Raw genomic sequence first — 23,472 nt, 5'->3', positions numbered from 1 at the left:
TAGCGTAAACACCACCGCTATCTCCACCGTAAACCCATGCATCAACAATATTCTATATCTGTATCAACAATGCTAGTGCTGGAACAGCAACCGACAATAGCATACATTAAGTTAACAATAAGTTTTTTTGGCTTTGTAAACAAATATAAATATAATATGTATTTTCACTTTTGTCTAAAAGCAACATTTATGAAAAATAAAGATGGCATTGCATCTAAGCTATAGTCCTTCACCCCCCTCACCCAGTAAAAGAACAACAAAATTGCAAAAGGCATATAAGTTCCAAAGAAAAAGAAAGATATCTAGTTTCTTCTGCTCTTCATATCTGCCTATATAAATAAAATGACTAGTAACCTATATCTACCACATAAGCTCACCCATACCCAAGTTTTAAATTAATAGCTGCCCTGAGTTGAGTCAAGGTCAAGAATAGGAAATGGACTAGAAATACAAATGAATATAGGCTCCTCAACAAGTTATCTCCTACCACTGGTGGCAGCAGTCTTGCCTTTGCTTAAATCAGCAAGTTCCTCAATAAGTTTCCTCTCATCTTTGCTCAGTTTTTTGGGGATTTCAACTTGCACCCTGACCAATTGATCACCCCTCATATTCTTCTTGTTCAGCAGGGGAACACCTTTCTTACTCATAACAAGTGTTGAGCTTGGTTGAGTCCCAGCTGGGATTTTTAAATCCACCATGCCATCTACAGTAGGAACCTTAACAGTAGTCCCCAAGATTGCATCAATGTAAGATATTTTACATGTGTATAAAATGTTTGTGTCATCCCGTTTAAGCACCGGATCTGGGATAACTTCAAGAACAACAAAGAGGTCACCAGAAGGACCCCCACGCCTTCCAGCATTACCTTCATTGCGGACCCTTAACCGGCTTCCAGAATCCACACCAGCAGGAACCTTGATACTTATCCGCTTTGTCTTCCTCACCCGTCCTTCCCCAGAACATGTATTGCAAGGTGTTGAAATTTCACCAGCTCCATTGCAAGAAGAGCAAGTCATAGACTGCTGAAAGATGCCTAATGGAGTCCTCGTCGATTGAACAACCCGACCCTGACCACCACAAGTGTTACACTTAGATGATTTGGTCCCTGGTTTAGCTCCCGAACCATTGCAAGTTCCACAGTTCTCTAATCGTCGAATCTCAATCTCCTTTTCCACCCCAAAAACAGCTTCTTTGAAGTTCAAAACAAGACTGTAATACTCGTCTTCACCCTCAACTGCTCCATTCCAAGAACTTCTACTGCCCCCCATGCCACCCATACCCTCAAACAGTGTCTCAAACAGGTCAAAAGGATTGCTGAAATCCTGAAATTGCAAAGATGGCCAGTCAAGAAACAAGAATATATGGTAACAAAGTAAAAGTCTTAATTGTTTTTGGAGACAACTTACCCCCATGCCCATTCCTGAACCTTTAAGACCAGCCTCTCCATATGTATCATATATGGATCTTTTCTCATCATCTGACAAGACCTGCAAAAAAAATTGAATTACATGAGATCAATTATGAGAAGACATGAAAAAGAGTAAGTTGTGTTCAACAAGCTGTAGTTATACCTCGTATGCATTACTAATTTCTTTAAATTTCTTTTCTGCTTCAGGTTCTCTGCGGTAGAAAGCAAACATCCATAACAGTTGAAGAAACATTAACCAAATGATCACGAAGACAACAAGACTATGCAACTAGTAAAATAGACTTGTGATGCGAAGAGGTTCTAGGCAAAAGAAATTATCCAATAAGCAAATCAGGAAATATGCAAAAAAAAAAACATAAACTTTTAAAAGAACAAATCACGGGCTTTATATTAAAGACACCCAAACCACTTATAGTTCATATCAACAGTGAAATAAAAGCCTTTAAAATTTTAAAAGAAAAAAGAACGAGTGAGGAACAAAGCAAGCACAGGGTATCAGAAAGTCAGTGGTGTTCAATATGAAATAAGTAAAAAGAACTCACTTGTTAACATCAGGATGATAACTCCGGGCAAGCTTCCGATAAGCTGAAATGTCCAAAGTATAGAGAAATATGATATTGTTATGTTAAAACAGACAATCAACTCCCAAAAAGCACAATACACAGCCAGCCGCAAAAACATGCGCTCAAGTCTTAGCAACAAGCATAAATTCCTTTTACACAAAACACAAATAAATCCTACAAATTTTAGTAGTGTAATTACTCTAGCTCCCAACCTAAGTATGGCAGATTTCTGAGAGTTTTAGTTACCTTTTAGTATGGTTTTCGATTTTAAAATATTTTATCACCAAAACCAGTTTTAGTTGTTTGTAGTTCCCAGTTTTACAAACCATGTTTAGCCAAATAGAACATGATAGGAGACGCAACCCACAAATAACTGAAGAGTGGCCCAAATCCTTCTCAATCATCTACAAAACCACTTTGAAATCAATCCTCTTATCAGTAACACCATTGCATTACCGTCTAAAGTCAGTATAAGAAATCATTGTCAGCAGAATGCAGAGGAAGGCATTGAGAATCAGTTAAATCATTGTCCAAGACAACGAAGGAATTATAATAATTGAGAAATATCATTGGGAAGTGACAGGGTATACGACAAAGGCTATATAATTCTGCTCAATGACAAATTAGATGGACGTTGTCATTACAATTCTGATGGAACTAATCCAGATCTCTAACAATTGACAAATTAATAGGCCCTAAAATATGTGTCCATGCTTTATACATGTATGCAGCAGATAAACTGGGGTTGATGGTGGAAGCAATGACTCCAAGTGATATGAGAAGAATGTAAGGTGGTAGATATCATCATCGGTAGAAATTAGAAATGGAGTGTCAGGCAATGATAGTTGTGGTGGAGGGTACAAGATTGTTAGGGTACAGTTATATTTCTTGCATTCAAGGCCAAGGCAAGCTCCTTATAGCTAATGCTAATAATAAATGATTGATTCTCCACTGCCTACTTTCATTCATGATGGCAGTATTTAAACTGTTTGCATCATTCAATCCTTGGCTGACTGCATTTGAAGGAACAGAATATCTATAATCTACAAAAGAGCATAAACATGAATAGCAGTTACAACCAAATCTATCAAGGGACAGCTCATACATTCCATTTCAGCTAAATAAAGTCCTTCAAGTGATCAGGTCTCTTAGTAATCCATTTGGGCTTTGTGTTATGGGCTGTATAGTTTATCATGACCACGGTGGCTATCAAAGATGCTTTTTAAAACTAAAATGGAATAAAAAATCGTTTTATGTTTTAAAATTTGATGTAAAAATATTTTGAAAGAGTTATAAACTATTTTACTGCATTTCAGTCATATATGTTTTGTTTTGAAATTTACATATAAAAATCAACATTCAACCACCACACACGGATCCCTAAGTTTAGATTTCATTTTCAGTACTAAATCCTGTATGCTTCACAAGTATTGTAGGAAAACCATTTTGAGTATGCGCAGCAACATCTATATGGAAAGAGATAATCATTAATTAGTCAATCTATTGATCCTATCGGGGTATTTGATTTTCCTTTACATTGCTACACTAAATATTCGCCATTCAGGAAGTAAAGTCAAACAATATACTTAAACATATCAATTAATGACATTAGAGTTACGTCAATCTAAAAAGGAAAGGACCACAGAAAAAATACCACTCTTAATTTCAGATTTACTAGAATTTTTTGAGACCCCAAGGATAGAATAGTAATCCTGCACATTGGCAAACAATACATAATGAGTCAATATATTGAATGTTCATGAGAGTTCCATAATTTAAGGAGACATGTCTTTAAAAGGTAAAGTTATAGAGAAACTAAAGGAAATCATAGTTCCATAATTTCCATGTCTTTCAACACTTAGAAATGCATGAGTACTTGAAACTTACTGCATCTGCTCTAACTATCAACCTTGATCCCCTGCGACCATGTAATTTCTGCAAAGAAACTTTGTCAAAAAGAGCACGCGAGGAATCTCGAGAACAGAAGCTTGAATTTGGGGCAGCCATGAAGCTTAGCTTGCTTGAAACACTGCAAGAAAAATGACTTAATTTAATTACAATCTCCAGCTCAAAACAAAGATGGAAAATATTGTGTGTGTGTGTGTACAGATTGGGAAAGCCATTTCCAAAATTCATTATCTAGTGACGGGTAGAATGGAAAAATAGTGCTCATTTAGATATGAAATAGATAAAAACTACATTAAAAGTAATTTAACTCCTTTAGATATGCAGGAGTGACAAGCCAACAAGATTAGTAAAAAAATACTAAATAATATGACTAACTTATTCTTGAATGATGCAATCCTCCCCACTGTCGATCCCGCAAAAATCTGAGGACGAATTCCCCATTGAGTAGCTGCAGTACTGGCAAAAGTAGAAATGGCCATCTAGTATATTTTCAGCAAAACAATCTGAGAACAAATACAAAATTTCTCCATCAAATTCAGCTAGCAATAAAATAAACAAACAAATAAACAAATAGACAAATAATAAAATGAAGCTGCAAGAAGCAATTTGTTGATACTTAAGTGAACCTGGTAATTAGTAACGAATTACAAGCAAGTGGAATTCAACAATCAATACAGCATACAAGAAAAGAACTAAGAAAAGCCTAGGCTGTAGACAACACTTGAAATTTCACGCACAGAAACAGATAAGAAGAAATTAGTGGCTTAAAAAACAGGTTGGTTTGTTTTAAGGAATAAAAACAAGAAGCAGAACTGACAATAATACTCAGAAGGGATGAATAAAAACATGTTTATGTCACAATTCTAAGACAAAACAATAATGGAAAAGGAAGAGGAACCTGAGGCGGTTAACCTTAACCGCTGCTGCTATCGTAAGCTGGGGAAGGTTTTAGCGGAGAGAAGAGGATAGTGTGTATGAGAAAGAGTGGGAGGATGTGGATACAGTGTTGGAAATGGAACACTCCTATTTCCTCTGCTTTAGAGGATTACACAAAACCTCCCTCCGTGGTTGAGTTTTCTTTCACCTTTTATTTTGGTTTAGCAACAAGTTGACCCCTCTTACTTACTCGGCTCCTTCTAGAACCCTAATACCATTATATTGGGTTGGGTTCATTTTTTTAAATGCAAAACTACATTTCTTACACTCAGATTAAATAATTGTCTGCTTACTTTTGTATGGTGAATTTTAATTTTAAAAAATTGTTATTTTTTATAAGGCTTGGTAATTTAATTTTTTTATGATATACCATTTAGTTAAAGAAATGTCCAGGGTTCGTGATTGTTTAATTAGTATTGAAGTTTATTTTATAAAATTGCATTTTTTTTAAATTAACATGTAATTTTTTATATAGTCATGTTTTTTTCTTATTTTGTAATTCATATGACTATCTGTTAACCAAAAATCCGCAGGTAAGGAAATGATTAGTTCAGAATACTCCTTATAGTCATTAAGTAACAAAGATCTTATTCAGCATTCAAAACAACTTTAAATACTTTAAATAAGAAATCCAAGTCCTACGGAAATATATATATTTTAAATTGAATATTAAATTTAGACTAATATTTAAATGAATAATAAATTTAGTTAATTTTGAAAGATTTAGTTAAATATTTAGTATTCTAATTTGTTGATTTGATTTATTAGGATCTTTTATTATTGTTTTTGTTGAATTTAGTCTTTTAAATTAAAAAAAAAGTTTAATTTGATATTTTTATTAAGTTGACCGGTATAAAATATTTCAAGTATAAAAAATTAAAGTGAAAAAATATAAAAAATAAAATAATTTAAGATTAAGCTGAAATAATTAAATATATAAATTCAAAATAAATATTTTAATAAGCATATATAAATTGTAATTAAATTTAATTACAATTTGATCTTGAATCAGAAAAAACAAAATTTAATTATTTTAAAAAAAATTGAAAAATTTAATTTAATTAAAATTTTAAATATAAAGACTAAATGAAAAACAATAACTATATATATAACATGATCACTGTCACATCTTATGTGGTGTTAACTTGACATGTTACCGATTATTTATTATTTTTCAAAATTGTTATATGATACTAACTTAACTTCACATGTTACAGTTTCTTTTTTTCTAAATTTATAAAAATAAAAATTCAACTAATTGACAGATGACATATACATCTCAATTCAATGAAAAGAAAAAAATTGAATCTTTTAAAAAATTAAATTTAATCAAAAACTAATAAAAAAACCAAAATCAACTAAACCAATAAAAACTAAATCATTGATTAAACCAAAATGAAATGATTTTAAATTTTCATTAAAATTATTTTATTACATGATTTTAAATTTTTTAACTAAAAAGTTTCAAACATAAAGAATATTAAATTTACAAAAGTAATTATTTCTCTTTTTATGAATGTGTACCATTAATATTTTCTTTTATATGGACTGTGTTGTGGTTAAACTTCTAACTTTTCTTCCATGAATTGGATGAACTTCATTTGCAACAGAAAATATATATTTATGGACTCATTAATGGTGTGAAAGCATCATTGCACTAAATGTTTTTTTTTAATAGTATAAACACAAAAAATGTGTAATGATGTACATTGTGTTAATCATAATCACAACATAAAAAATATTATGACATTATAACTAGTGTTAGTAATAATAATGTGCAATGTAATGATTTATTGTAAAATAACATGTTTTAATTACTGTGATAAATATCTTATTTGTAATAAAAATATTTATTTATTAATTAAACAGTAGAACTAATTGTAGCAAACAAAATTAGATTAGATTATGGTATTTGTAGGTATTGTCTTCCAAATTGGAAGAAGGAGCTAATTACAAATTCACAATAGTTGAAGAAATGTAGAAGAGAGGATTTATTCAAATATTAATTTTTGTTATGAAATTCTTTTGTCATAAACCGACCTTAGCTCAGTTGGTAGAGCGGAGGACTGTAGTGGGTTATTCCTAGCTGAAATCCTTAGGTCGCTGGTTCGAATCCGGCAGGTCGGAATTTGTTTTATCAGTTTGTAGTTTTTGGGTTTTAAGGAAATGGAAAAGTCTTTGGTTTTGTTTTCTTAATTACTTTTTTTAATTCAAATAATTAGTCATATAAAACATATTTATTTTTTATTATTCTAGTAACTATTTTTAAAATTTTAAATAATTAATCATAATAAAAAAATTATTTATGTAATATTACTTATAATATTTTTGTTTCAATATCTAAAATTTATTTTATCTATCGATATATATTTATATATATACTTTTTGTTTTTTCAACTTTACCATTTTAATTACTGTTTTTAAAATTTAAATAATTTATAAATATATGTACATACATGTGCGTGCTATAATTCCTGTATCATGCTACTTTATTTATTTTTTAAATAAAATTATATTTTAAAATTGATAGTGATCTAAATATAAAAAAACTCAATTATTTTAATATTAAAAGAATTTAGTATAAATATTTTTTATAAAAAAATTATTATTTTAAAAAACGTTATATCTTTATATATTACTTTTTAAAGTCTTTTAATTTCTATCTAAGATTTTTCTTTCTCATGACTAATTTTGGTAATTAAAAATAATTAACAATCAATTTAAATAATTTATAATTTAAAAAGTTGGTAACAAATAATTTCAACTATAAATAAAAAATTATAATAGTTTCTAAATTGGTGAAATAATTTTTATCATAAATTATTATTTTAATTAATCATTAACATGTACTAAGGTTATAGTTATTAAAGAAATTAGATTTTAGTTAAAAATTAATCTTTAAATATATTTTTATCACTAAAATTAATCATTATTTACAAATTTTCTTATAATGTTGTTAACCAACAAGTTATTTCTACAATGAGCAAAGGAAGAAAGGATAATGAAACGTTGTGAGCACCAAACAACACTTAAAACATCATATCTAAGCTACAACAGGTTCTGAAAGCATGCATCTAAACTTGTCATGAACATTCTAAAATATGTATTAAAGTTGTCAGATAAAGTTGCACAATCCCAAAATAATTATTAAAAGAAAAAACTTTCATAACAAGTATGAGAAACACCATTAAATTAATATATCATGAAGCTAAAAACCAAAAAGATATAGCTTAACAATCACAAATTTGGATAATATCTAATATCATTATTTTTGGAGAATTCTTAGTAACAAAATCTGTTTAACATGTTTATATTCATAGACCTGATAAATCTATACATACATTGAGAAAAATTTCACTCAATTTCTCTCATTTGCTATTAGATTCACATTTTATGCAAATTCATTAAACTCTTAATATCAGACAATATTCTTAAGAATGAATCTTGCTTTTGTTTATCTTCAAAACTCAACACTTATCATCTCAATATAAACTCGACACTTAAAAAGCCTCATAGTCCACCTCAACACAAATTCGATAAGAACAGTGTAATGGTTTATTTAAAAATAATATATTTTTATCTCTATGATAATATATATTTCACTTTTTGATAAAAATATTTTATTTTTGTATTCACTTCACAGCCAAAGATAGGTATCAATTAATATATAGATCTAATTAAAGCAAAAAAAAAAAAAAAATATATATATATATATATATATATATATATATATATTATGGTATATCTAGGTATTGTTTTCAAAAGACAGCAAATTACAATATCGCTTAGTTGCAATAATATAGAATACTGGTATTGTTCGACTATAAACTTTCTTTTTATCAATTTCATTGTTTCAAATTTATTGAACATTTATTTTATTGAAGATATTTTAACTATAAACCGACCTTAGCTCAGTTGGTAGAGCGGAGGACTGTAGTGGGCTGTTCCTTGCTGAAATCCTTAGGTCGCTGGTTCGAATCCGGCAGGTCGGATATTATTTTATATTATAATTTAATATTGCTATTCCTAAATAAATTCACCTTTATACTCTTTTTATCTAACAACACCTTTACATGAAAAGATAATCACTTTCATATAAATTCTTTCACATATACCTTAAAATTAAAAATTTATCTCAATTACGTTTATAAAATTTAGTTAACTTTCCTTATCCTTAAACATTTGATTTTTCAAAATATCCACATCAAAATGTATTTTTTATTTTTTTTCAACTCGAAAACCTAATTGTTTTCGTTTATTAATCCTATTACAGGTACAATAACAAAATTCAATCTCATACTTACAAAAACAATACAAATATATCACATTTGTAGGAAAAAAAGGTACTTTGATAAATAATTACTCTTTATCTAAGTTTTTATTCTCGAAGCTATAAAACCATTTCTAAAAAATATATTTTTATTTTTTAGAATTTTAAAAATAAATAATTTTAGAGAATTAAAATTTTAGATAAATAAACATCAAATTAATCTGATGTACACAACTTCAAAATAGTAAAATATTTATTTTTATTTATTTTAAACCCTTTCATGTGTACTTATTAAAACTAGTGGTTAGAATTTTTGCATTAGATTTTTATTAATTTGATATGCTTCTTTACTGTTTCAATTTTCAATAATTAATATTAATCTTCCACAAAACATTATAATTTTAAATTTTAAGTATAATAATTTATATTTATAATTCTTTTATTTTGGACAAACATTTCTTATTATAAAACTATAAAAGAATGGTTATGATTAAAATAGTTACGTTTGATAGGATTAGTAATTCAAAATAAAATAAAAAGTAAAGAATAAATAAGATGAGCAACATATAAGTAAAATGATGAGTTTTATTTTTTGAAAAAAAAAATTATTAAAGAGATAATACACCACTTCAGTTCAAAATCTTTAAACCAGTGAGTTTATAGATTTTCTTTTTTATATATAAAACTTAATTTTATCATTTTTACTCAGATTCAATATTGAATTTTTAACATAAAATTAATCATAAATCTATTGTCTCTTGTGTTTTGATATCTTCCATATTGATACCAAATCCTATTCATATTTCTCTTTGAAAAACCTAATCACAGTTCTTTAATATTTAAATACAAAGTATAAGGGAAATGACAAACATGATGCAAAAATATATAGTAGGAATTGTATATCAATTTTTATTAATGGGCTCTTATTTAACAGAGAAAAAAATTAGATACACCATTTTCATGTTACAGTTTTTTTAAACGGTTAAGATTGTAACAACGCATGTATAAATTACTAAAATAAAATATTATATAAATGTTAAAAGAACAATTAGGTAAAATAAACTTCTTTCAAAGAAGATATTTATTTCTATAGATCGATCTAACAACTCATCTACTTCTACCTCATCTCTAGCTGGAACAACTGAAAAAATGAATATCTAAGCTCACATCATTAGATGATCATTACAAAAGAAAAACAACATATAAAGACAAACAACAGAAAAACAAGGGTAAACTAGATACCAAAGAAATCATATCACATCTATAACATAACATACATAGATAATTTATATCACATACATCATTCCAAACATCTTAACTTATAAAGACCTTAGACTTGACTATCCAGATTAGTATGAATATGTAGTTATGGTAGTTCATGCACTTGTTATGGTGAAATAGCTGGCCCATCCCAAGCTACTACACAAGGTTAGTCCGTTATCACTTACCTCAAGTCAAGGAAAAGTCCTTAAGCTAGGACCTCCTGCTATTCTCACGACATGCCTCACTCCTCTCTACTTGAAAATAGATTATCATTAGAATGTCAGGATGAACTCCAAGACTGAATTTCTCATATTTATTCTTACAATCTTTGAAACAATCACTGAAATTTTTTTTCTTGGAATTCTCTTCCACACCATTTGAAACAACCATTTTTTGGGATTTTAGAAAGATATTGAAATTATGTTTAAAAAGCATTAACACTTATCATGTTCATAAATGGCATGATTAAAAAAACAGAAGAATCATTATGTCCTAACATCACTTATGTTCAAAAGGGCACACGGCGCAGGAGTACTGGACAGTAATTTTTTCTTTCTGACTTTTGACCACAAAATACTTTTAGCACAAAATAATTTTGACCTTGACTAGTAATATACACTGTAACATGATATTCAAACATATTTTATAAAAAGTGAAATAATCATAGAAATTATAAATTTTTATATTTATATAAAAAAATATCAAATAAATATAAGAGATTTTGTATGTCAAGACAAATACATGTTTACTGACAAAAAATAATATAGACAAATAAAAAAATATGATAAGTGATAGAATAGACAAGAGAGAAAATAACGAAAATAAATTGGTGCTAAAGATTGACACACTATAGTTTATAATTTGTTCACTTTTTTATTTTAGAAAAAAATCACAAAACAGTCTAAGAATCATATTTTCATTAAATAAAAGAAAAAGCCCTTTATATCCATATTTACTTTTCTATTTGTTTTCCGTCTCATTAAATAATATTAAAAAATAAATCAAAGAATAGCCTTTGACATAAAATGGGGACAATGATAGTGATTGATCGACAATGATTGGTCTTTATTTTCAAAGTACTACCGACTAGTGGACAGCACAATGGATTGCTTTATGCTAATCTCATCGCCCAGTATCATAGTAATATCTAGGGTTTTCTTTATTTTGTTCCCTTTTTAATTTTATCATTCTAGGGTTAATTTATTAAGTTTTAATTTTGCCCAAATTGCTATTATAACATCACTGTTGGAAGTTAATTTAGTAAATCACGAAATCAAGACTTCAATTTCAATCCACAGTGTAATCTGTTTTATGTTGAAATTCACTCAATTTTAATCAGAAACCTTTTTCATTAGCTTCTATTTCAGTTCAATGTCTTGTTTATATATTTCAACTTTACTCAAGTGTTATTATCTCTTCTCTTCATCATTTCCACAGAGCTACTCCTTTATTTATTTTACCAACCAAAAAAAAACAGACTTTGACCGGTTCAAACAATGTCTAATTTTTGTCTTATAAATGATTCCACTTCTGTTGCTGGTTTCATTTGTTCTCTCTCTTTTGGTGGTTGACCCCTATCTGTTAGTACTTAAGCTTTTTCCATCGATGGTTGGAAATTCACGGTTGGTCATTTGACACGTCTGTCTCGTATCGCATCGTGCTTCCGGCAATCTTCTTCATTTCTCCCCTTTTATCTTTGTATGATATTTACCGACTGTCTTCAGTGATTGCAACTTAGTGGGGTGTTTTGTTTGTTCTACACTTGAGAGATGAAGATTTATGATGTGGTACTTGAGCATAATGCACGCTGTCACTGGTTGAATGGTTGATGAGAGTGGAAAAATGGATTTGGTATTTGTTCTTTTGCTATTCACTAGTGTGTGCTTTTCTGCGTTGGCTGGGCTTGATTCACAAGGTTCAGTATGCTGTTCAAACTTATTCGGTGTTAATCTTTAAGCTATGTAAAGATTTAGCTGAGTTTTTATTTTCTTCACTTCCTTTTCTCTGTCATGATGGTCTGGCACACTGGTATTATGGTTCTGAGATTCATTCATATTTAAGCACACTGGTATTATTGTTCTGCCTCTCTGAGATTTAATTTCTTCGTAATCCTTTTTGTTACCCTACTGTCACCTTTGGTTGACAAAGTGACACTTTGATCCATCAACTTTTTGCCCTTTTCCTATATCTTTTAGAAAAATCATTTGGGTTTTTTCAATTTATTTAAATATGCTCCATATGAATGATCGTACTTTCAACCATGGAATAAACTATTTGGTAACGGTGCTTGGAAATTAATGAAAGTTTGAAAATTTGGATCATGTACTTACTGGAAAGAATCATTATCCGAGAATTGTGTTCGCAACCTGTACCTTTGCACATCATTTATGAGGAATACATGGATAAAATGTTCGTTTACAACATATGATAATCTTATAACTTTTATAATATTGCAGTAGAAAATGCTATGGATTTTACATCTATCTGCCTTTCTGGTTTTGTCGAAGTTGCAAGTGGATTTGGACTTTCAGTCTTTAATAGATGTATAATTTATATGTTCATTTCAGAAGATGCGCTGTATGCGTTGAAGTCATCATTGAATGCTTCTACGAGCCAGCTTACAAACTGGAATAAAAATCTAGTTGACCCTTGTACTTGGTCCAATGTTGAATGTGACCAAAATAACAACGTTATTCGAGTGTAAGATATTCTTATTATAATATTGGAAACATCCACTGGCTTGTTTTCTTTGAAGAGAAATGCTAAGAACATTTTCTCTAGGATAGTTTTCTGAATATACTCTCTCTTGCCGGTTGAAATTTATTAAAAACGACAAAATTTTATGGATTCTATAACTTATTTAACAATCTCTCTTTTAATTTTGTAGTTTTCAATAAATATAACTAACAAGAGAGTGTATGTACCTAATCCTCCTCTTCATTTGAATATTTAGTTTGAGGATGATTGTGACAGCTTCAACTTCATTGGTACTTCAATATTTTATTCATAACGTATAATTATACATATTACTTCATTGCAGTTCACTAGAATTTATGGGATTCACAGGATCGTTGACACCAAGAATAGCATCTCTGAAAAGTCTTGAAACTCTGTAAGTATTTAATATGAAATATCCACAGAACTATCTTCTCCCTCTGCCCTGTCCCATATTTCAGTTCATAGCCTTAACGTTCTTGGTTTGTTTCATTTTAGTGTTGAGGCATAAATTCATGAAATTACATGGATGCATTAAAACCTTTTACCGTTGAATATACTATCCTCTGTGTATCCGATGAACTGTAGTACACTATTCAATCATTCAGTAGGGTTCCTACTTTGTAATTGTTAATTTAAGAAAGTGAATGGAAAAATGCATATAGCATTTGTAGTGTGTATGGAATTATGTAAACTTCGGTTACTTTTTCAAGAACCATATGATGTTTTTTGGTGAATTTTGTGATTTTAAATCTTACATTCTTCACGCTTTCAATTATTCATCTTTTTCACCTTTTTTCTTACACATTTACCGTGAAGTTCTTTGCAAGGTAATAACATCACTGGTGACATTCCAAAAGAATTTGGAAATCTTACAAGCTTGGTCAGATTAGATTTGGAAAACAACAAATTAACTGGTGAAATTCCCTATTCACTTGGTAATCTTAGAAAGCTTCAATTCTTGTAAGTATGGAGTCTTAGCATCTATTTTCCTTTTGTAATGTCTGGAAGTATCTAATTTTGGTCTTCAACTAGGACATTGAGTCAAAACAATCTTAGTGGAACTATTCCAGAATCACTTGCCAGTCTCCCAAGCTTGATCAATGTGTATGTTAATATTTTTTATACTCGTATTTTGATGACAAGTACATTTTATTATCATTTGATATCTGATGGATTGTTCAAACTTCTCTTTTACAGTATGCTAGATTCAAATGATCTTAGTGGGAAGATTCCGGAGCGGTTGTTCAGCATTCCTACATACAAGTACGTATGTTAAATCAGAATTAGATACCTTAAAACCAAAATGTGAAATTCTTCAAATACATTTTTTGACAGCAATTTTGTATCCCGGACCCAAGGACTATACCTAAAAGGCTAAAACACTTGGAAAGTGGATGCCTAAAGAACCCATGTCATCAATTTCATTCAACATTGTTACATAACCAAATGGTAGTCTATGATTCTAATGGTCATCTCTGGTTCCACTTTTTGATCTTCCTCTGAAAGATTTGTAATCATCACATATTCAATTTCTCCTACCTAATTTAGAGTTCTCATTGCCCAAATTTTTTCCATACACCCAATATATAATATTGAATGGCAGAAGTTTAAGGTGGTAGTTTTTTGTTACTTTAAAAGAAATATAATTTTTTATTGGCAAATACCGATCAGTTTCCTAAGGACCCATGTTAAGGAAACAATAATAATAGCCTTTTTTTCGTTAGGTGCGATTGGATACATGGGTCGTACAATACAATTGAGTTTGTAACAAACCAAAATTTCAGTGATATTATTCAACTTGAGATCCTTTTCCATAATTTCCTCCCATGTCCTTTTTGGTGTCTCTGTATCCCTTTTTTCAAGGCTAAAAAGCCATGAAATCTACTTTCCTTATTTCTAGTGGCTTTCTCTGTACATGTTCAAACCTAAGCTGATTGTCCATCATTTTATCCTTCATGTAAGTCTCAATAATATCTGCTTGTGTGCAATTATTTGATATCTTGTTTTTTGTTTTGTCGTCATACATCTAACTTTTCATGTTTATGGTGTCCTTGGACAAAACTACAAATTTGTATAAAAAAATCATTCATTGCTTAAATAGGCTTATTTGTGTTCCACTTTGTTTCACTGTTTTGCCCATTGCAGTTTCACTGGAAATAATTTGAATTGTGGAGTGAGTTATCATCATCTTTGCTCATCTGATAATGCAGTTCAAGGTTACTTTTATTAATACTGTTTTGATCTGTAAAGTGTTTTCCTTCTCCCACCCCCTCCATTTACAGGCAACAAGCTGAAAACTAGTTTTCCTTCATTTGACAGGTTCGTCTCATAAAACAAAAGTAGGCCTCATAGTTGGAATAGTTGCAGGTTTAGGTATTATTTTTTTTCTTGGTTGTCTGCTGTTCTTCTGGTACAAGGGGTGCAAGCGTGAAATTTTTGTTGATGTTCCAGGTTTGAGTTCCTTTTTCAGCCTTCACAATGTTTTTGTAGATTGTCTATATCTTCAGAATTAGTAGCTATTGATCTGGTGACGCTGCCTGCACATTCTGCTCAAAGTTGATCTAGTGCTATAAAATCGTGAATTTATGACATAAGTCACTGTTGTCCTCATTTAGATTAATTTTTATGAATGGGTACTCCATACCTCTTAATGCACCATCTCTTTATTGGAATTTCATTTTTCTTTTAAAAAATACTGGTATCCAGTATTAATATCTGTAGCATCTGTGTGTCTGCAGTAATATTTTTTCTATTTTAGAGCATCTGTCTAATTAATGTGATAGTATTTTTTATTGATTAGGCTTAGTTCTTCAAATTTTATTTCAAATATGTTTTTGGCTATCCTTTTCCTTCATTTTGGTATACTGACAACTTATGGCTCATTGGGTCTAATAACCACAAATTAGGATATACCTCTTTTGAACCATCCATGTCCGGTAAAGGTGGGATATGGTTAAATATTTATGAGATGAATGGGGAGTTTACTGGTTGAAGTATCTTGTAATGCTTTTAATTGTGACAACTAGTTCAATGTATGCTCAAGAGCTGAAGAAAAAAAAATTAAAACAAAGAAACAGTCAAGTTTTCTAGTTTAACGTCATTTTTAAAGGTTGATATGAACTATCTATTTTAACATATTTTGAAATTTTCCCTTGCTGATTAGCTATTTGAATATCTTTTTTCTCATGTATTTTCAGGCGAGGTCGATCGCCGAATTACATTTGGTCAAATAAAAAGATTTTCCTGGAAAGAGCTACAGATAGCTACAGACAACTTCAGCGAGAAAAATATTTTAGGACAGGGAGGCTTTGGAAAGGTTTACAAAGGTATTCTAGCAGATGGTACAAAAGTTGCTGTCAAAAGGTTAACCGATTATAAAAGTGCTGCGGGTGATGCTGCGTTTCAGCGTGAAGTGGAGTTGATAAGCGTAGCTGTCCATAGGAACCTGTTACGGCTCATTGGTTTTTGTACTACTACAACTGAACGTCTCTTAGTTTATCCCTTCATGCAAAACTTAAGTGTTGCCTATCGTCTACGAGGTATTGAGTAACATTGCATGTTTGCGTTACTGGTCTGCTAAATTTTAAATTTCACCTGCTATAAGAGAGTATAATCAGTGATTGCTTTACTTTGTAACCGGGATTGGAGGGTCATGACTCATTCAAACCATTTTAACATTTCCTAGATATGATTGGTTGCATTAAGTAATCAAAAGTTTAATCTAACACATTCAGGACACTTCTGGTTTGTATAAAGCTCCAGAGTTCTTTTGGAATTATAAGTAGTTATTGACTTCACATCAGACTTTGGGGAATAGAACAAGAATGTGAGAGATGAATGTGAGAGATGAATATGAGAATATACGTGCTTTATCGACAGAAATCTGTAGGTGTCATGTGAACTGTTATCATGTAGACTTGCTCACTTTTAAATATTCAGCTGTGGGCTGTTTCAAAATCCTGAAAGCCTGATGTGACATCAAATGTAACCATGTCCGAATTATGAATTCTGTATCTTTGGCTGGAAATATTTTAATTTGAGGGTAGCTTGAACCTCTCATTGTCTTTAAGTTTGCTTTCATATTTTAAGTGAGAATTTATCTGCTTTGACATTGGTGCAGAACTCAGACCTGGGGAACCCGTTTTGGATTGGCCTACTAGAAAACGAGTGGCTCTAGGAACAGCCCGCGGCCTAGAATATCTTCACGAGCAGTGTAATCCTAGGATTATTCATAGGGATGTGAAGGCAGCTAATATATTACTAGATGGAGATTTTGAACCAGTTGTTGGTGACTTTGGTTTGGCAAAATTAGTTGATGTCCGAAATACTACTGTGACAACTCAAGTTCGTGGGACAATGGGTCATATAGCTCCAGAATACTTGTCCACGGGAAAATCTTCAGAAAGGACTGATATTTTTGGTTATGGGATTATGCTTTTGGAACTTGTTACAGGTCAACGTGCTATTGACTTTTCACGTTTGGAAGAGGAGGATGACGTGTTATTGCTTGACCATGTGAGACAGCCTTATTTTAGTATCACTTTTTTTCTCACTAGTGTCGACATGGATGGAAGTTGTTGCATGCCTGTTGGTGTTTTGATAATGTCTGCTTTGGCATTTTATTCACACAAAATGGTTGGTGAGCATATGAAAAAGTTGATTTAGAAAAACTGATTATGAATAGAACCGAGTTTAAAGTGTGTTTGAGCACTTTTATTCTAAAAATGTCAAGTCATTTTTTATTCAACACAAAAATGACCTAAAATTGTTTCAACTCAATCAATTTGGACGCATCTATTTTTTAGCTGGAGATTACTATATATATATATATATATATATATATATACACACCTGAAATCATGTTAGTTGGTAGACCCAATGTGAGTGAAGTCTAAGTGTGATATAAGCTAATTATAATTGGACTTTCTGCATGTTTATAGCTGGGAACAAGTAGAACTATGTTTTATAAGCCATGGTTCATTCTATAATGTTGATGATCAAAAGGTTAAGGACATGTGCTTGTGCTTGTTATCTTCTTGCATAAGTTCTGAATTATTCTGCTATACCTGCTGATTACTACTATTTTTTACCATATTTTGTTTGGTATAGGTTAAGAAACTGCAACGGGAGAAAAGACTAGATGTTATTGTGGACTGCAACCTGAAGAAAAATTACATAATAGGAGAGGTTGAAATGATTGTACAAATTGCATTACTCTGCACACAACCATCTCCGGAAGATCGACCAGCAATGTCAGAAGTTGTAAGAATGTTAGAGGGAGAAGGGCTTGCTGAAAGATGGGAAGAATGGCAGCATGTGGAGGTTGCTACGAGGCAAGATTACGAGAGACTACAGAGAAGAATGAACTGGGGAGAAGATTCAATGAATAACCAAGATGCCATTGAGTTGTCAGGTGGAAGATAAGAAATTTAGGCCATTACACTTGATGTTGTAGCACACTATCACCCTTCATAAGAAGTTAATTTGATTGAAAACAGACATAGGGGTTATTGTTTTCCAAGTGTAAAAATATAGGTAATAAACTTCAGATTCCGAAATTTATGACTAATTTATTTGAACGAGATTTTAACCTTTTTCCCTAGGAAATTACTGTTATGTAGCTAGTGATGAGAAGGAAAATTGTTAGGATACAAAGTCTGTCCTTTATAAAAGAATTTGGAATAGTATGCACCGATCTGCTATATAAATTGCATAATAATGATGGCAAATCAAACATGGTAGTTTCAATTTTTGGGTCCAACTTATGCAACTATTGTTTTTGTTGCTACAAAAAACTAGCTAAAGACAAGTAGTTTGCACTGGTCATTTGTGACACTATGCTGGTTGGAAGTTGAAGCAACAGCTTTTGCCCATTTTCGGATCTTTGCTTTCATACCCTCTGCATCCAAATTAACCAATTCCTCGTGCACTACCACAAGATACAAAGGAGGTTGCTGTGGGAAAAGGGGATTCCACTTTTCCAAAGAGATGCCACATTCTTTGTAATCCAAGCCCGCCATTGCCATAGCTTCAATAGACATGTTTTTTAACAGGATCAGACGAGGGTATACAATACGATGTTGCTAAGTGAGAGTTGTGATTTGTGATTTGAGGTAGCAGCTCCCCACAAGAGCAATTTATATAGCAGAGGAAACAAAGGTTGTTGTAGTGTCTTAATTTGCGGTTAGGTAACTGAAAACTGACCAATTCACGAGTTTTGCATGCGCAAATTTCATTTAGACATGTGCTTTTGTTTGTGTCCCTAACTTCTAGAGATTGGGGATTTTTTTGGTCACTACATCGTTGAACTGATGAAGCTCGCATCTATTCATTAATGCCTGAAATGGAAGGGCATGCAATTGCAAGAAACATGTCAAATCCGTGCCACGTTCATTAATGTCACCAGTTTACTTACTACTTCACTTTGCACTAAATCCAAGTTTAAAACGTGATCAATTTGGAAATAAAGGCAGAGGGATAGCGAACACAGGAATGGCATGGTAAGCAGTTCTGAAATTTTCAGGTGTTTTAATCATATATTAATTATATATACTGCAAACTGCTGTTAAATTTAGCCGTTTCATTGAGCTTAAAATTCGTAATTGTCTCCTTAATTACTGAAAATAGTGTAAGTAATTAAACTGTTTGCCACTAGACTTGTTTCAAATTGTTGTGTTTGACAAAATTAATTAAAAAGTTACTTCAAATTTGACAAAATATTTTTTATTAATTGGAAGCTCTTAATCGGAATTATTAATATGAATGAACGGTCCAACAAATTAAATATTTTGAAGTGATAAAATAATTCGTGTGACTTAAAAATAATTCTATTCAAATAAATGTTATAAATTTTTATGTCATTTTAAGTATTTAGGAAATAAGAGAGTTTGTATTTTTCTTTTTCTTGAGATCATGTTAGGTGATATATACTTACATCTCTTTGGCTTTAAAATACAAAAACATGTTTCTTATATTTTTAATAAAATGACAATACCGGTGTCTCTACTTTCTTTAAAATAAATAAATCCTCCTTCCTTATTTTATATAAAAATAATATATTCACTAAAATTTGTACAAATAGTTTTATTCTCCCCCTCCCTCAAGGTTCTCCTTTATGTTTATCTTTCCAACTTCTTGTATTATGTTTTCGTTTATATACTAATAATTTTTATTTTATAAATTGATATATAAATTAATCAGTTTAGTGACTAATTATTTTTTATCTTTGAAATTAAAATTGGTTGCTATTTAATTTTTTTTTTGTAATGTTAATCAACATTAAGATTATAAATAATTATATTAATTTTTATGAAGTTGAGAACTAATTTATCAGGATTAATATAACTTTAGATATTATATTTATATATTCTGCAAAGGACATATAAGTATGAATATTTTGTTACGAGATACTTAGTTCAATATGATAAGAAAATATAATGATATATATACATGTAGAGTTTGTATGATAATTAATATAATTTGGTAACTTGATTATTATTTTGTGAAATTTTGTATTCAGTTAATTAAATTGTGTTGAATTAATATGTGACAATTACCTAAATTGTGACCAGCCTAATTGAAATTTAGTACATATTGAGTAAAAAATTGATAAAAAGTCTGTATATAGGATTAAATCGTGTGTTCATAATAATGATATCACATGTTTTATACATAAAATGTTTTTAGATATTCAAAATCATACCTATTTTGAAAGTTAACTATAGGTTTAGTATATATATTATTTCTAATATTTATTAAATACGAGTTAAATAATTTTAGTCCCTACATAATTTAAAAATAAATAAATGTAATTTTTTTTAAGTCAACAATGTTAATTATTTTTATATGTTACCATTTAACAAAATTAACACGTTATTAAATTAAAAAATTATATTCATTAATATTAAGACGTAAAACAATAATAATCAATAAATTTTTATATAAAAACAAAATATCACACTCTAATTTAAAAAAAATATTCATTTACCTCTTATATATGATTAATAAAATAATTAAAAAATCATATTCATTATATTATTTAAATAATTAAAATTATATGTAAATAGAATAACAAGTTAATACGTTTAATCATGTATTTTATATCTATATTATGTTTTTTCTGCTTGACCTTAATTTTCGTATTGTTTAATCCTCCAACATTTCAGTTTCTTCCAAATATTTTAATTGTAGTTATTTATGTTACATATATCTTTTAAGCACTTTATTCTGAGTATTAATTCAAAAACAAATAAAATAGCTTTAGATTATAAAGTCTGAGATTATTAGATTATACACACATTTACACTTGAGATTCCAAAATTCCTTATTACTCCTTATTACCCAGTTACAACATTTGGTCAGAGTTACAACCCACTTTTTTAAAATTATATAAATGTGTTATAATAATAATTGTATTTAATGTTTCACTTCGATAATAAAATTCAAATAAACTAAGTAAAGATGAGAGTAAGATTTATATAAATAAATATGTTGAAGTTACAAACCTTTCATAAATAAAGAAATATAAAAATAAAGTATTGTCTTATAAAAAAAATTATGATAATTAATCAATTCTAAATGGAGATAAGAAAACAGATTTAGAAGATTCAAGGAAGAGTAATAACAACTCTTTCTTATGTACGTTTTTCCCTTTTATTCTTTAACTAACACTCTAAAAACATTATAACAGTTTTTCCAAAATTATTTCTAACTTCCTAATCTGATCTCTATATGTCGTTTCTCTCTTTTATAATAAAACACGTAAAGATTAAAACAATGTAATTGAAAAAAAAAGTTATATTCAATTTTAAATGAATAACAATATAGAAAAAGGTACAGAAAATAAAAGGAAAGAAAAAGAGTAATAAAATAAAGATATATATAAATTTGTTAAATTCCTAGCATCAATTTACATCAATATATATATATATATATATATAGTTAAAAAGAACAAATAAGTATTACAGATTAATGATAGCGAATTAAACATGGTGTTGACTTATTTGTGATTTGTGACAGTGTGTTGCTTGGAACATGAAGCAACTGCTTTTGCCCACTTTTGGATCTTTGCTTTGACAGCTTCTGCAGTCAAATTAAGGAATTCATCAGGCTCTGCAAGAAGATGCAGAGATTGATGTGGACAAAGGCTGTCACACTCTTCCAAGGAAAAGGCACATTTTTTGTAATCCATGCCCGCCATTGCCATAGCTTCAATAGACATGTTTCCTGAATGACGCTAAGTTATTGAAGTAGCAGCTAGCTAGTCGCAAAACCAATTTATACAAAGGGTTGCTGTATATATGCTTTGCGTTTAGGCAACTAAAAATAAACTAAGTCACGAATGTTGCATGGCTCAATAACTTCACTGGTTTTAGACTCACCAATTCTACACGTGATATACTAGTTGCTTCAATTGGATAAGCAATAACGTCATCTCTCACTGATGCCATCATCTTTATTCAGTCAATGCCTGAAACGCCATGCAAGAACATGCATGTTAGATCCGTGCTCAACATCATTTTTCACCAATATAATTGACTTATTCTGCACATCTTCAACCTAATTTTAAATGTGACCCTATTTCAGAAATTAATAATGGAGAGGAAGGACCTTTTCTCCTCAAGTTTTTTAATGCACTGATGTTAGTAAGTGTTCACCAAATGTCGAGTAAAATGAAGGAAATTACAGAAAAAAAATATGAAAAGTTTAATTTATGGAAGACTTATGATTTTGTGTCGTTGTAAAATTTATAATTTTATCTATATAAATATTGTACTTAACAATTTTATATAAGAAAAGTGTAATTTCATCAGAATAAGTTTACAGCATGATTCCCACGCTATATAATAGTATATAATGTTGTTAAATAATTATAATTTTTTAATTCCATTTTACATACAATTCTATATGAAATAAATATATAAATATTATTCTATACTTCGAGGTCGGATGACGATTACAAAGAACTCAACCCATTACTTAAAATATATATGCATAATAATTACAAAAAAACACGTCATCTTTGCACTTTGCAGCATTTGATGTAAGTTAGGACATTAGCATATGTCAATGTTAGACTACATCATTAAATGTTGTATGTCCTAAACTGTCGACGTTTAATGGATACCTAAAATTAACTTTTACACTACAATTTTTATTCATTTGAACACATTTAGACACCGATCATGTAACCCTCCCAGTTCAGATTTTTTTTATGATTTAAACACAGTTTAACGATGGTTTCTCACGAGTGCTTTACACATCGATTTTGTGAACATCCAATATCATATGGTTTAATTCTGTACAGCCTGAAAACTCGAGCTCGACAGCTAGGCAACTCAAATTCCACAAGAGTTTTACATCATATATGATATCGGTAGACTCTC

At 30.0% G+C, this 23,472-nt stretch overlaps 2 protein-coding genes and 2 non-coding genes across 7 annotated transcripts; 3 read left to right on the top strand and 1 right to left on the bottom strand.

Annotated features, from left to right (window-relative positions):
- Nucleotides 1–106: 106 nt before the first annotated feature.
- On the bottom strand, nucleotides 107–5,003 carry LOC124825448 (chaperone protein dnaJ A6, chloroplastic-like). Of its 2 annotated transcripts, none has more exons than XM_047298055.2 (8): nucleotides 4,799–5,003; nucleotides 4,276–4,403; nucleotides 3,880–4,021; nucleotides 3,647–3,704; nucleotides 1,972–2,014; nucleotides 1,572–1,620; nucleotides 1,407–1,487; nucleotides 107–1,322 (listed from the first exon to the last, which is right to left on the bottom strand). In XM_047298055.2, the coding sequence occupies exons 2-8, from the start codon at nucleotides 4,377–4,379 to the stop codon at nucleotides 477–479; spliced, it is 1,323 nt and encodes a 440-aa protein (XP_047154011.2). In that variant the 5' UTR covers nucleotides 4,380–4,403; nucleotides 4,799–5,003; the 3' UTR covers nucleotides 107–476. The 2 variants fall into 2 exon arrangements, with proteins under 2 accessions (XP_047154011.2, XP_087972559.1); XM_088116433.1 differs by having other exon boundaries at nucleotides 4,813–5,003.
- A 1,868-nt stretch (nucleotides 5,004–6,871) lies between these two features.
- TRNAY-GUA (transfer RNA tyrosine (anticodon GUA)) lies at nucleotides 6,872–6,963 on the top strand. Its single transcript is given in 2 exon segments — nucleotides 6,872–6,908; nucleotides 6,928–6,963. It is a non-coding gene; the product is annotated as a tRNA-Tyr (tRNA).
- Nucleotides 6,964–8,736: 1,773 nt separating this feature from the next.
- Nucleotides 8,737–8,828, top strand: TRNAY-GUA (transfer RNA tyrosine (anticodon GUA)). Its single transcript is given in 2 exon segments — nucleotides 8,737–8,773; nucleotides 8,793–8,828. It is a non-coding gene; the product is annotated as a tRNA-Tyr (tRNA).
- A 2,979-nt stretch (nucleotides 8,829–11,807) lies between these two features.
- Nucleotides 11,808–18,669, top strand: LOC124825449 (putative LRR receptor-like serine/threonine-protein kinase At5g10290). Of its 3 annotated transcripts, XM_047298056.2 has the most exons (11): nucleotides 12,197–12,284; nucleotides 12,937–13,069; nucleotides 13,410–13,481; nucleotides 13,904–14,047; nucleotides 14,120–14,191; nucleotides 14,285–14,350; nucleotides 15,233–15,303; nucleotides 15,407–15,538; nucleotides 16,285–16,626; nucleotides 17,208–17,602; nucleotides 18,197–18,669. In XM_047298056.2, the coding sequence occupies exons 1-11, from the start codon at nucleotides 12,212–12,214 to the stop codon at nucleotides 18,509–18,511; spliced, it is 1,815 nt and encodes a 604-aa protein (XP_047154012.2). In that variant the 5' UTR covers nucleotides 12,197–12,211; the 3' UTR covers nucleotides 18,512–18,669. The 3 variants fall into 3 exon arrangements, with proteins under 3 accessions (XP_087947868.1, XP_087947869.1, XP_047154012.2); XM_088091742.1 differs by lacking the exon at nucleotides 15,407–15,538 and having other exon boundaries at nucleotides 11,808–12,284; XM_088091743.1 differs by lacking the exon at nucleotides 12,937–13,069 and having other exon boundaries at nucleotides 11,812–12,284.
- The last annotated feature ends 4,803 nt before the right edge of the window (nucleotides 18,670–23,472 follow it).

The sequence above is a fragment of the Vigna umbellata genome, chromosome 5 (assembly GCF_029865625.1).
Source record: "Vigna umbellata cultivar VRB3 chromosome 5, Vumbellata_1.0, whole genome shotgun sequence".
NCBI classification, from domain to species: Eukaryota; Viridiplantae; Streptophyta; class Magnoliopsida; order Fabales; family Fabaceae; genus Vigna; species Vigna umbellata.
This window is presented reverse-complemented; position numbering and strand designations above follow the sequence as displayed.

Excerpts from the sequence above, each read along its gene's own strand:
- LOC124825448 (XM_047298055.2), bottom strand. The coding sequence starts at position 4,379 with ATGGCCATTTCTACTTTTGCCAGTACTGCAGCTACTCAATGGGGAATT. Across the intron at positions 2,015-3,646 it reads TAAATCTGAAATTAAGAGTG|CTTATCGGAAGCTTGCCCGG; the intron begins GTATTTTTTCTG and ends TGGACATTTCAG. Across the intron at positions 1,323-1,406 it reads GTTCAGGAATGGGCATGGGG|GATTTCAGCAATCCTTTTGA; the intron begins GTAAGTTGTCTC and ends TTGCAATTTCAG.
- LOC124825449 (XM_047298056.2), top strand. The coding sequence starts at position 12,212 with ATGGATTTGGTATTTGTTCTTTTGCTATTCACTAGTGTGTGCTTTTCT. Across the intron at positions 14,192-14,284 it reads CTCCCAAGCTTGATCAATGT|TATGCTAGATTCAAATGATC; the intron begins GTATGTTAATAT and ends TCTCTTTTACAG. Across the intron at positions 15,304-15,406 it reads ATCTGATAATGCAGTTCAAG|GTTCGTCTCATAAAACAAAA; the intron begins GTTACTTTTATT and ends TTCATTTGACAG.